This window comes from Oryza sativa, chromosome 11 (assembly GCF_034140825.1).
Source record: "Oryza sativa Japonica Group chromosome 11, ASM3414082v1".
NCBI classification, from domain to species: domain Eukaryota; kingdom Viridiplantae; phylum Streptophyta; class Magnoliopsida; order Poales; family Poaceae; genus Oryza; species Oryza sativa.
Genome location: NC_089045.1, coordinates 5,645,340 through 5,659,548, shown reverse-complemented (window position 1 = coordinate 5,659,548; position 14,209 = coordinate 5,645,340). Strand labels below are relative to the sequence as shown.

Genomic DNA, 14,209 nt, shown 5'->3' with positions numbered 1-14,209 from the left:
AGACTTGAGAATTGGATTTATCAGTTTGAGGGGTTTTTTTATTCCGATAAATTTTCGTTACCATATTCGCGCCGGTTCGTTTTCGCTCCGTTTTCGATTTCGATAATATTCGATTCCGTTTTCGTATCTGGGGTTTCCGATTCTGATTAAAAAAATATATATGAAAACGAAAGCGATAAAGATGATTTCCGTCCGTTTCCCGTTTTCACCCCTAGTTGTGGGCATTGTTTTTCTCATTTTCTTTTTCAGTGGCACTCAGGTCTAGGATTAACTGATAGCTCTAGGCTCTAGCATTAAAATTGGCTATCCCTTGCCATGCGGCTACTGCAGCCTGCCGGGCAAGTACGGTCCACATGTTGAAATAAACAGAAAAAATTGTGTGCACAACCACATGCGCTAGCTCGTTCCCCATATAAATTGATGAGCACTATTTTTTCTGGTGTAGTATCTGCTTGCACGAGAACATGTACAGCCACACGATCGAGCAGAGCTCAAATGGCTACTACATCATCAGCATGCGTTTCCATTGCTGTACTAGTAGTAGTGCTATCGTCCACCTCATGCTATTCTTCTCCAAGTCCGACGACCACCGCCAATGGCAGCAGCGACACCGATCTCGCCGCCCTGCTGGCTTTCAAGTCCCAGCTTACCGACCCCCTCGGCGTTCTGACAAGCAACTGGAGCACCAGCACCTCTTTCTGCCACTGGCTTGGTGTCACCTGCAGCCGCCGCCGCCGACATCGTCGTGTCACTGGACTGTCGCTGCCACACACGCCCCTCCATGGACCCATCACTCCTCTCCTCGGTAACCTCTCGTTTCTCTCCTTCCTCAGGCTCACCGACACCAACCTCACGGCCTCCATCCCAGCTGATCTTGGCAAGCTACGCCGTCTTAGACATCTCTGTCTAGGTGAAAACAGCCTCTCTGGTAGGATTCCTCCTGACCTGGGAAACCTAGCAAGGCTCGAGGTTCTTGAATTAGGCAGCAACCAACTCTCCGGTCAGATACCTCCAGAGTTGTTGCTGCATCTGCACAATCTTCAGGTGATTTCTCTAGAAGGGAACTCCTTGAGTGGGCAGATCCCGTCTTTTCTATTCAACAACACGCCTTCCTTGAGGTACCTATCTTTCGGAAACAACAGCCTATCAGGTCCTATACCGGATGGTGTTGCCTCCCTGTCTCAACTCGAGATTCTAGACATGCAGTACAATCAGCTCTCCAGCCTAGTGCCACAAGCCCTGTACAACATGTCCTGGCTTCGAGTCATGGCGCTGGCAGGCAACGGGAACCTGACCGGACCAATACCAAACAATAATCAGACATTCAGGCTCCCTATGCTACGATTTATTTCCCTCGCCCGGAACAGAATCGCCGGTCGGTTTCCTGCGGGGCTTGCATCATGCCAGTACTTAAGGGAAATCTATTTATATAGCAATTCTTTCGTGGATGTTCTCCCAACATGGTTAGCTAAATTGTCACGACTTGAAGTAGTTTCACTGGGTGGAAATAAGCTTGTTGGTACAATCCCAGCTGTTCTTAGCAACCTCACCCGCCTCACAGTACTAGAGCTCTCTTTTGGCAACCTTACAGGAAATATTCCACCAGAGATAGGATTACTTCAGAAACTTGTGTACTTGCTTCTTTCAGCTAATCAGTTGTCTGGCTCGGTACCGCGGACACTGGGGAACATTGCTGCTTTACAGAAGCTCGTTCTACCCCACAACAACCTAGAGGGGAATATGGGCTTCTTGTCATCTCTTTCAGAATGTAGGCAGCTGGAAGACCTTATCTTGGACCATAATTCTTTCGTAGGTGCCCTTCCAGACCATTTGGGTAATCTCTCGGCACGGTTAATTAGTTTCATTGCAGATCATAATAAGTTGGCAGGTAGTCTTCCAGAAAAAATGTCCAACTTAAGCAGCCTTGAACTGATAGATCTTGGTTACAACCAACTCACTGGGGCAATTCCAGAATCAATCGCTACGATGGGAAATCTCGGGTTGCTTGATGTCTCTAACAATCACATTTTAGGCCCTTTGCCAACACAGATTGGCACGCTTTTGAGTATACAACGACTATTTCTTGAAAGGAACAAAATCTCTGGCTCCATACCAGATAGCATTGGCAATCTTAGCAGGTTAGATTACATTGACTTGTCCAACAACCAGTTAAGTGGAAAGATACCAGCAAGCTTATTCCAACTTCATAACCTTATCCAAATAAATCTTTCCTGTAATTCCATTGTCGGTGCTCTGCCAGCCGACATTGCTGGCCTAAGACAAATCGACCAAATTGATGTTTCTAGTAACTTCTTGAATGGAAGCATCCCAGAATCATTGGGACAGCTCAATATGCTAACCTATCTGATTCTCTCACACAACTCCTTGGAAGGTTCAATTCCTAGCACTCTCCAAAGTCTAACTAGCTTAACATGGTTAGACCTTTCCTCAAACAACCTCTCTGGTTCCATTCCCATGTTCCTTGAAAATCTTACCGACTTGACTATGCTGAACCTCTCCTTCAATAGGCTCGAAGGCCCAATACCAGAGGGAGGAATTTTCTCTAATAACCTTACGAGACAATCTTTGATTGGGAATGCTGGGTTATGTGGTTCTCCACGTCTTGGATTTTCACCCTGTCTTAAAAAGTCTCACCCTTATAGCAGACCTCTTCTAAAACTTCTACTCCCAGCCATCTTGGTAGCTTCTGGCATCCTTGCTGTTTTCTTATACTTAATGTTTGAAAAGAAACACAAGAAGGCCAAAGCTTATGGTGATATGGCAGATGTCATAGGCCCTCAGTTACTCACCTATCATGATCTCGTCCTTGCCACTGAGAATTTCAGTGATGATAACCTGTTGGGATCTGGAGGATTTGGAAAAGTATTTAAAGGCCAACTTGGCAGTGGTTTGGTTGTTGCTATAAAAGTTCTAGACATGAAGCTGGAGCATTCGATCAGAATCTTTGATGCTGAGTGTCATATACTACGCATGGTGCGACACCGCAACCTGATAAAGATACTAAATACCTGTTCGAACATGGACTTCAAAGCATTGGTTCTTGAGTTCATGCCAAATGGCAGCTTAGAGAAACTGCTACACTGCTCCGAGGGCACAATGCACCTGGGATTCCTCGAGAGGCTGAATATCATGCTCGATGTGTCCATGGCAGTTCATTATCTGCACCATGAGCACTACGAGGTGGTTTTGCACTGTGATTTGAAGCCTAGTAATGTGCTATTTGACAATGACATGACAGCACATGTGGCGGATTTTGGCATTGCGAAGTTGCTATTAGGCGATGACAACTCGATGATTGTTGCTAGCATGTCTGGAACGGTTGGTTACATGGCACCAGGTACATCACTATATATAGCATATGCACTTTGTTATATATAACTAGGAAGTAGGAAGGTAGCCCGCGCGTATACGCGGGCATGTATCGTAAGTTGTGTTCAAGAAATTTATAAGATTGGAATATTAACCAGACAGTATATGCTACGCTTCAAATTTCAAAAAAGTATTTCTCTACGATTGTTTTTCAACGATATTCTTTGATAATTTTTATAAGCTATTTGTTAGTTTTATACAACAAAATATTTAATTCATCCCTATGAGTAATTATCCATCCAGTTATCGAGAAAGAAAGTAGACTTATTTTGTTAAGAAATCATGTTTAATAAATTAAATTCAAATTAAAATTGAAGTGTTATTAACAAAACAAACATTATACACTGATGATTTGATTCATCTTCACCTTGGCAAATCAGTATTGCTGCGACACTCGTGATGACCTTGGTAAATCACCTTAGCTGTCTTAGGTGTGGTGGTTCATCTCGGATGTTTTGCTTTTCTCTCAGAATTTCTTGGATTTTTCTAATTTATTAGAGCGCCATGTTGTGTCTTAGGAGCATTTGTAGGAAGTTTAATAGACTTTTAGTACTGCCTCTGTCCTAGAATGTAACAACCTAGGATAGGATGAGACCCATCCTATATTCTGTGACGGAAAGAGTATATGATAGATAGATAGATAGATATAGTATTATGAAATTTACTCTTTTTATTTATATAATGAGTTGCTAGCTACAAAATAGGGAGGAGAAAGTGAGCAAGGAGAGAGGAGCGAAGATCATATATATGTTATTAATTTAATATTTAATTACTTTTTATTTTTCATGTAAAAGATAGGATTTTTTTTCCAAAAGATATATTCTTGTATATCCAAACATGGCCAATGTAGATAAATAAAATATAATGTAAAAATTATAATCATTTAGAGAATTTACTTTTATTTACATATTGAATTTTGCTAGGTAGAAAATTGGTAGATTGAATGGAAAATGGCAAGACAAAAGGAAAAGGAAGTACAGGAGAGGAAGAGACGTATGTACGTACGTACGTCAGGGGAGAGGAGGTCTCGTACGTACTTGAGGGCCACCTGAGAGGTGGTGGGTTAGGGGTGGGAGGAGATTATGGATTGGGTTTTAGGATATTTTTTTTAAGATAAGATCTAATGGTGAAGAATAATGGTCCACCATCTTAAGTAAAAATTAACGGTCGGATGTTTTGCTTTTTTTCTTAGAATTTTTTGGATTTCTCTAATTTATTTGAGCGCCACGTGGCGGCTTGGGAGCGTTTGTAGGAAGTTTAATGGACTTTTAGTATATAATAGATAGATAGATAGATAATAGATAGATAGATAGATAGACTAGGGAGGAAGCCCGCGCATCTGCGCAATTTATTTATTCTTTTTATTAGAAAAATGTTAAAGGATCTTATTATGGATGAATAGTACTTATTTTTCTGTGGTATGTACACGGGAGATTAATATGGAGGGATTACTTTCATACATCTAATCTAATGTTTAAAAATAACCAAGAAGGAAGCCCGCACAGATGCGCGGGCAATTTATTATTCTTTTAAAAAAAACTACTAAAAAAGTCATATATCATCATAAAAAACCATAGATTACCTCATAACCTTACCGTAAAAGAAGAAAATATTTATACCGTAAAATAGACCATAGATTTTGATATACTAAATGATAATGTCTATCATATTCAAACAAAAATCGCTTTATTTCAGTTATATGTAAACTTACCTATTATCATCCTTTGTAAACATAATATGAGTGTTGATTTTTTTTCTTATATTATACATCTAATTTACCTATACATGATCATGGGTAATATACAAAGGAATAATCTATATTGTCAAAATTATTTGTACTAATTTTTAGCACAATTTATATGAGAACAACATAATTAAAAAAGATAAAATATAGTTCCATATGACATTTTGGATTGTACGTATGTATGTAAGTTTTTTTCTTGCGAATGGTAGTCTCTCATATCTACATACTTTTTCATGTTTTGTTGACAAATATTTTTCTCTCATAGGAGATAGGGTATGTGTATGTGCATTCATAGGGTGGGTGTGTACATGTTTATATGATCGTCTATGATTGCCTTTTACATTGTTAGTTAAAAAAATATTTTGAAGGAAATTGGCGAGGGTGGCGTGAAGCAGCGCCATGGCAACGTGGCTTCTTCATCAACCTCGCAAAGAGTGGTCGCTACATATATGCATAATTTGTGGAAAACCTTAGGGATACAAGAAAAAAAACAGAAAACTACCAGACGGGGTGGACCATATATGCGCTCTTCTTTTTTGTTTTTGACATCTCTTGTGTATGTACGTGCATAGAGAGGGATTAGCTGGTTCTTAGGAGCGAGGGCTTACCTAAATCAATCTAATTTAATGGTTGAAAATATTGGATTCACCGGTTTAAATGCAAATCGATGACTATATGTTTTGTTTTCCCCTATATTTTTTCTTAAATTTTCTCCTATTTATTAGAGCATCTCATGGCATCTTACAAGTGTTTGTAGGAGTATATATAGGAACACTATTACTTATGGTCACAATCTACTTATAGTCAACTATTGTTTATTGGGATTTTGTGGCATCCTCTATTTACCTATGATTTATTGTTAATGGTTTCCCACTTAGTACCATCCTTTTATCTTTGGTGCTTGATGACATACATGTTTACTGGATGTCAACTAATTATTAGGTGCATTGTGCATGGATGTATCATAAGCAATATAACTTGACGATTGGTGACACTGGTTTATATATAGAACTTATTACATGGGATTTAGCGGGGACATACGATTGATATATTATACCATTCTTGATTCACAAAGTATATTATATACTACATATTTAGTTTTAGTACATAAGTAATAAATTTATGGTTAAGTTCTAAAGTACTTATCGGATTGGAGTACTCCATTATTTATCGTGACCACGTTTACCGAATTGCTAAATGGTGTGTATTTTACAAAATAATTTTTATTATAGAAGTTTTCTAAAAAAATAAAATCCATTTTCAAGTTTGTAATATTTAATACTCGATTAATCATGTGCTAATGACTTGTGTCTTTTCGCGTGCCCTATATAAGCTAAATCAATGAGCCAGATCGAACGAAGGCTCTAAGTAGGAGAAAAAGGATATTAATATGGTGTCAAATGAATATATTTGATATTCAATTTTCTAGTAATATATGAATAGAGTAAACACATAATACATGAAAATATATTTGTGATAAATTTAGTAAAATCCTTTTTCCATATAAGTATTTTTTACAATAGGGAGTGAATAATTTTTGAAATTCTACCCACAGTTGAAGTTGTTTTTATTTTGGAAAATGTAAGTCTAATTTAACAACCATATAATCTATACTTTTAATTTATTTATGTTTTTTTATGTTTCGATGACATGCGCCTAATTGGAATACAACTCGAAATAGCATATATTGTTTTACAACTTAAAGCATAGTTAATATGGGTTTAATTATTAGTTTGGTTTTCCATCAAGTCTAAATGAGAAAAAAAAGAAAAAATAAGGATGTGGGACCCGACGTGTGTACATACCGTACATAAGTACATATTTTTTTTTCTTACGGAGAAATACATGTGTATGTACTGTATGTAGGTACATACTTTTTTTAAGGAGGAATATCTACGTACCTATGTGCATGTATATTGGACGATAGTGGCATTATGACGTGGGCCTTTTTATTGATAAATTTAATTAGTAATTTTTAAGATAGATTTAATGGTTGAAAATAATAGGTCCACCAGATTAAATGAAAATCGATGGTCGAATATTTTTCTTTTTTCTTATAATTTCTATGATTTATTAGAGCGTCACATGATGGTATATGAGCGTTTATATGGTACTTGTGGTAAATTAAAAGGGTTTGTAGGAAGTTTATCCTCTTGATTACTTTTTCTCCCTTTTTCTCTTTATGAAAATATTTGCAACAATAATTTTTAAATTACTACATCCTTCTAAATTATATATTTATTTGTAACGATATATTTTATATCATCATAATTTTAAACTTTTAAATCATACGTTTATTTTTTATCTATTTGGACCATTATGTTATTTATGATAAAAACCACAATTAGAATTTGACATATGTTGTCTATTTCACTTGTGAAATGTATATTCTTCTAAATTCTATTTACTATTCCTTGAATGTCATTCAAACATGTATAAAAAGTTATAAAAATAAAGTGACTATATATTATTTTATATATTATTTCATCTTGTACTACCTCACTGGGCATGCATAAATAAAATAGAAAGTGACTATATATTATTATTGTTAGATCGACTTTTTAAAGCCTCACTAATAAGAAGAATGCCTGAGCAGCTGAAAACATATATTTTTAAATCATATGTTTTTATTGTATGTTTGTTTACCATATTTGTAGAGTAATAAATTTTGTTTTTCTACTATAGAAAATACTATTTTTAAAAAATCTATTTTTTTACCGACGTACATATATATTTTTAATGAACAGTATCTAAAGTTTTTTTTCATTTGTGGGTACACACGTGAGATTTCTTTTTTTCCCATGATGCATACGTACGTGAAATTTTCCTTTTCTTTTCCGCGTACGTAAGTGACGTGAGATTTTCCTCTTTTTTTTCCATTGTGATCTAATCCAATGGTCTAAAATAATGGGTCCATCAATTTAAATGAAAATTGACGGTGAGATTATAAAATGCCACGTGGCAATCTAAGAGCGTTTATAGGAACACCACACAACGGTTTAGGAGCGTTTCTAGAAAGTTTAATGGACTTTTAGTATATAATAGATAGATAGATAGATAGATAGATAGATAGATAGATAGATAGATAGATGGATCACGTGGTGGCCTAGTAGCGTATGTATGATGTTCAATGGCCTTTTAGTACTCCCTCCATATTTTAATATATGACAACGTTGACTTTTGGACCAACGTTTGACTATTCGTCTTATTCAAATTTTTTGTGCAAAAAGGTATTTATGTCATGTTTTAAGAACATTTGATCATAAATCAAATCACAATAAAATAAATAATAATTACATAAATTTTTGAATAAGACAAATGGTCAAATGTATCTTAAAAAGTCAACAGTGTCATACATTAAAATATGGAAAGAGTATATAATAATATTCTGCCTCAATGATTGGTGGATAGCAGTACATACATAGAATTGATACAAGGGCTAAGTGTAACATAGAATTGACACATAAGGCAAGATATGTGTGAGACGAGTACATTGGACCTTATATACTATATACTCAGATTAACTTAAGTTTAAACTCGAAAGATTGAAGATGAACGGATAAACATATACACCTCCTATTACTCTTAATTAAGACACATTGGTCTAGTTCATTTAACTATTTTTTATAGTCCTTTAAATACTAAAGATATAATTATATCAAAATATTTATCTAGACATATCTAGATTTACATTATTGTGATAATTCATATTTTAAAGTGGAGATAATATTTTTAATGCTAATCACAATTAGAGTATTTTAGTTTGGGATATTGTAGATTGCTTTAAATATGAAAGTTATGATGACGTCAATTTTTCATGAAATATTTAAGTAACATTACTTCGTTTTGTGAAAAATAATATTATTTTAACATATCAATATTAGAACAGTGGTATTTTTTTTGAGTGCTAAGCAGAACTAATTATAGTATTTTATTTTATGATATTATAGATCTAATCTAATTATACATGATTGTGAAGTGATATATGATGATATGATCTACATTATCTATTTCTACATAATTTTTTTTATTATTGGGATGGCATGCGAAAGGTACTGATATGATTTAAAATAATAGAGGAATTATTTTTGAATGTTACTAACGATTTAAGTGTTTTTATTTTTGTCATATCTATCATATTTAATTTTTTTATGAATATTTTATAAAGTGATACTTGATCATATAATATACATTGTTGTTTTTTCTATTTTTTTTAGCAGTTTCAATTGCATCCTAAGGTTAGGATATGATGAAAATTAAATATTCCTTATGAGTTAAATAATATAGTAGCTTTTATTGGTAAATAATATAGTAGCTTTTATTGGTATTTGAATGATTGATTAAGCACTATGAATACGACAATGAAGAACGATAAAAAAGATTTATGTGCAATTTAAAGGTTATGATTATTTCTCTATACGAAAATTATTTAAAAAATATTTTTAATTATAATAAACTTGAAAAGAAATAAAGAGACGAGAAGATTTGATAGGAGGGGGGAGGATACGTACTCACGTAGGGGAGGAGGGTGGGCTGGTGGGGAGAGGGGAGGGAGATGGATTGTGGTGTTTTTTTTTTCTAAAAATAAATCTAATAGATGAAAATTGTGGGCCTACCGATTTATTAGAGAGCCACGTAGCAGTTTAGGAGCATTTATAGGAATCCCACATAGCGGCTTGAAAGTTTTTGTAGGAAGTTTAATGGACTTTTAGTATATAATAGATAGATAGATAGATAGATAGATAGAAGATAGATATCACGTCGTCCTAAGTATAACTTCTTTAATGTTTTTCCTGTGTAGAATATGGCTCTATGGGAAAAGCATCACGTAAGAGTGATGTGTTCAGCTATGGGATCATGCTTCTTGAAGTTTTCACTGGAAGGAGACCAATGGATGCTATGTTTCTTGGAGACCTAATAAGCCTTAGAGAGTGGGTTCATCAGGTATTTCCTACAAAACTTGTCCATGTGGTGGATAGGCATCTACTGCAAGGCTCCTCGTCTTCCAGCTGCAACTTGGATGAGAGCTTTCTTGTGCCAATATTTGAGCTGGGTTTGATCTGCTCTAGTGATTTGCCAAATGAAAGGATGACAATGAGTGATGTGGTCGTCAGACTGAAGAAGATCAAGGTGGCATACACCGAATGGATATCTGCGACATAGAATCTGGCTCAGTAAATCGCTCTAGCTTATTATATATGTATGGGTTTCCTTCAAAAAAAAAAACATTATGTGTATGTATCTACCTTGTTTATTTGTACACTGCAAACGTCATCAACGTCACTATATTATCCACCACTTCTTGTCTTCGTTGCCAAGGATGGCCTTCTCAACTTCTGCTCGCCCACCCATCCTATGCCCGGAGTAGCCCGAGATAACAAGGAGGGTTGCGCCATCAAGGTCGAGCTGACCCCTGCTTCCTGTTTCCGCCTTCAAGAATGACTTTCTCGACTTTTGCCAACCCATTCCTCGTCGGAGCATCCGTTAAAAAGGATGGCCAACAAGATGTGGAGGCAATCCTCGCCTCTTTGATGGCCAGGAAGATAAGAAGAAGACCCCCTCAATAGCGGTGTGGAGGACGGACGAACTCGTTGTCCATCCCACAGGCGTTGGCATGTGGTGGACGGAGAAACTCGCCGGCGTGTCGAGGGTGGAGAGTTGACATTGAACGACAAAAAGTGGCATGGGAAAAAAGGAATTCACACTCCTAGTGGCATAATATAAAAGTGCTACGAATTGAGTGGCATATCCTGAGAGTGCTCTGAATTGGATATTTGGATGTCAACATTGCTCTGCATATAACACATCTGGCAAAGTATTTGGACATGTTTCATATCCTATAGAGCTCATGGTGAGATGTTTCCTTTTAAGTGATTTGGATGATAATATATCTGGAGTTTATTCTCCAGATTAATAAATAAAAACCGTAATGCATGGAGTTTCTATTACCTTTTTATAATATATTACCAGTCTATCCTATAAGGGCTGGACTTCTAGAGGACGCGGCGCCCCGGCTTCCGACTCCACCGCCGGCGACGCCTCCTCAGAAGAGCCCCGTCGAGGCGCTTCGTTCTAGCGCCGCCCCGCGCCGCGCAGAGGACCGCCGCGAAGTCGAAGCGGCGACACAGCGCCTGGTGAAGCCGGGGGATCATCCGATCTCTTCGTGTCTTTGCGTAGCACAGTGCCCCGGCTACGCCCGCCACCTGTTCGACGGAATGTCTCCCAGCGAAGAGTGCGGGATCGACGACCTCCCCGACGAGCTCCTCCAGCAGATCCTGTCCCTGCTGTCCGCCGACGAGGCCGTGAAGACCTGCGTCCTGTCCCGGCGATGGCGCCACCTCTGGAAATCCACGGACATCCTGCGCGTCGCTTACAGTACTGATAGATGGAAGAGCTCCGACGAGTTCAAGAAGTTCGTCAACCATCTGGTGCTCCTCCGTGGCATCTCGCCTTTGCGCGAGCTTGATTTGAGGTTCAATGCACGCCGATACGAGGACGTGGTGCATGATGGCGGCAGTGATCCATACCAATGCGTCATGCTGTGGGTCATGTATGCCGTAATGTGCCGAGTTCAGGTGCTCAAGATCCATAACCTCGATCAGATAGACATTGAAGTGTACAAGGGCATGCCTCTTGTCTCGCCACACTTGACCAAGATAGAACTCTCTGGTATAGAGTTGAAGAATTGCTTCCTTAACTTCTCGAGCTGTCCTGCGCTGAAGGAGCTATATTTCACCAAGAATTGCGGCTTTGATTCCGTTTACGAGATTTTGTCCCGGTCGATACAATGTCTTCATATCTTCCATTGTCAATTCGGTGAGTATCACCGCACGGACATTTATGCACCGAGCCTCGTTACGCTCTTACTTGAAGGTTTTTGTGGCAGAACTCCTTTTCTCGGAAGAATGCCCTCATTAGTTGAAGCATCTGTCAGACCCCACCAGGATTGCGATGACTCGTGCAGTAATAGTTACTCTGGTAATTGTGAAGATGAATACTGTGATGGCTGTCATTGTAGATATGAGGTTAGCGACGATTCTGAAAGCGTGCTCCTAGGAGGTCTAACAGAAGCTGAGAATTTGAAGTTGATAGCTGGACCTAACATAGTAAGCTTACGTTAACATCTTATCAGATATCTCCTTAATTTATGTTATTTCCTGTATCTGATTCACCATTTTAACTTCTTAAGAATATGTTTCATGCATTACTATGTCTTGGCTCTTAAATTATTGTATTCACAACAAAATTCGGTTGACTTTCTCGCTTGCACTTTATCCAGTTTATTTTCAGAAGTGATTTAAGATGGTGCCCTTTGTTTAGCAAGATGAAGTGTTTGTTACTCAATGAGTGGTGTCTTGCTTCTAATTTCTCGGCACTAGCTTGTATTCTTGAACACTCACCAGTTCTACGGAAGCTCACTCTTAAAATTTCCAAGGTATATGTTTTTACAACTGCTGCATTGTTAAAGTTGTTGTGCATGATTAATTGAAGGTGAAATTTATTTCCCTGCTACAGGAATATAAATCTATGGTGGAATTGGAAACAGAAGAGAATGACAATCCATTGTGGAAACCAGCTGCAATATCAGAACACCTTAAGGTAGTGAAAGTCCACTGTAAAGAAGTTGATGAGGGGGTTTACAAAATTGGGAAGTGGTTGAGTACATTGGACAAAAAAGTTATTATCAAGCAGAGGAAACAACAACCAAAACGTAAGCTTACTGTTGACATTTTTTCATTCTTCCAGTATTTCTGATTTTTTTTTTATTGCAAATGATAGAAATAAATAACTAGAACTGGAAATAGAGATTTAGAAAACAAGGAAAGGAAAACTGAAAAAAGAAAACTGTATTTAGAAGGGATAAAAGGAAAACATGATCCATTGTGTTTTGTTGTCAAGTACGATCCATGAAAATATAAATAGAAACAGAATAACTTGACTTCTACAATTTGAACTGTTTACTTGTTGAATATCTTTCATTTCATGTTAGTCTTGTTAACACAGTTTCCGCATGAGTAATTCTGGACAGGAACACAATTTGTTGACTAGTGGAATAGATCTTAGTACCTGTTATCTGACATTGATACATTATCTGGCTTCTTATTTACCTTCATCTTTGAAATTATTGTTCCTTATCTTTGAAAGGGCATTCAGTATTGCACGTATTGTTGATTGAATCGCACATCTCTGCCTCAAACTTATTGTATTTTGGATACTGATGCAGTCTTCTGTCTGGAGGAAGGAAATATTTGTTGATGCCTGGTCAAAAAAAAGAAAGAAGACGCAGTGAATCCTAGTAGTGGCGCTTTTTTTTTCCCTGAGGTGCTTGGCGAGGATTTTCTCGCCGAGGTGTTACCTTTTCCTTTTCTTGTAACCTGGCTATGTTTTTTCTCCGACTTATTATAATACAATTGGCAGTTCTTCTGCCGGTTCAGTTATTTTTTAAAAAAAGAAAAAATGAGAAAGAAGTAACAATAGATCAGCTAGATGAAGCACCTCTTAGTTATTTAGTAATGCAAGGCTTAAAGTTCGCAGTAACAAGAACTCTCTGTCTTGTCAATGAGATTGCTAGGTTAGTTTCACTAGGAAGAACAACTGTGTTTTGGAATGAGTTGTTTAGCGGTTAATCTGTAGCTGGTTTTTCTGCAGTCCTGTTCTTTTCGCTAATGTGCTAATATAAGAACATAACGCGTAGTGCTGTCACTTGCTACTTGAGATTATATATTTGTTCGTTAGGCCGGTACAAGTGGGGCCATGTGCAGTCCTGTGTCGTCGTAATCGACAATAATCTCAAGTTGCCATGTGCCTGCTGAAGTTGAACAGTCAAACAATTTGTGTTCTGTTTCTACAAATCCATTCTCTTCTTCCCCGTCAATTAAAACAGCTAACAAAGCAACACACATTTGTGCAGGTTCACACTAAGCTTCCTGTTCATTTTCTTCTCCACCAGCTCACAGGAGTACAGCAACTGGGAGCTGCAGCTGCAAGCATCCAAATCTTCCAGCCTGGAGAGGCATGTAGCTACAGCTTTACTTGGTCTTTGGTCATTGACCAAAGTAAACTCCAATAGAGACT

The 14,209-nt window shown here is 37.4% G+C and overlaps 2 protein-coding genes across 6 annotated transcripts; both read left to right on the top strand.

Annotated features, from left to right (window-relative positions):
* The first annotated feature begins 441 nt into the window (after positions 1-441).
* On the top strand, positions 442-11,082 carry LOC4350043 (receptor kinase-like protein Xa21). 2 transcript variants are annotated; one of them, XM_015761582.2, is made up of 2 exons: positions 442-3,358; positions 9,936-11,082. In XM_015761582.2, exons 1-2 carry the CDS (start codon positions 496-498, stop codon positions 10,295-10,297), a joined length of 3,225 nt encoding a protein of 1,074 aa, XP_015617068.1. In that variant the 5' UTR covers positions 442-495; the 3' UTR covers positions 10,298-11,082. The 2 variants fall into 2 exon arrangements, with proteins under 2 accessions (XP_015617068.1, XP_025877012.1); XM_026021227.2 differs by lacking the exon at positions 9,936-11,082 and adding an exon at positions 5,503-8,166.
* On the top strand, positions 11,068-14,194 carry LOC107279516 (F-box protein At4g22280-like). Of its 4 annotated transcripts, XR_001541406.3 has the most exons (5): positions 11,068-12,240; positions 12,414-12,569; positions 12,650-12,845; positions 13,359-13,483; positions 14,046-14,168. XR_001541406.3 is itself a non-coding variant. In XM_015761586.3 (4 exons), the coding sequence occupies exons 1-4, from the start codon at positions 11,068-11,070 to the stop codon at positions 14,054-14,056; spliced, it is 1,536 nt and encodes a 511-aa protein (XP_015617072.1). In that variant the 3' UTR covers positions 14,057-14,194. The 4 variants fall into 4 exon arrangements, 3 of the variants coding, with proteins under 3 accessions (XP_015617072.1, XP_015617071.1, XP_066161447.1); XM_015761586.3 differs by lacking the exon at positions 13,359-13,483 and having other exon boundaries at positions 14,046-14,194; XM_015761585.3 differs by lacking the exon at positions 14,046-14,168 and having other exon boundaries at positions 13,359-13,672.
* Positions 14,195-14,209: the final 15 nt, after the last annotated feature.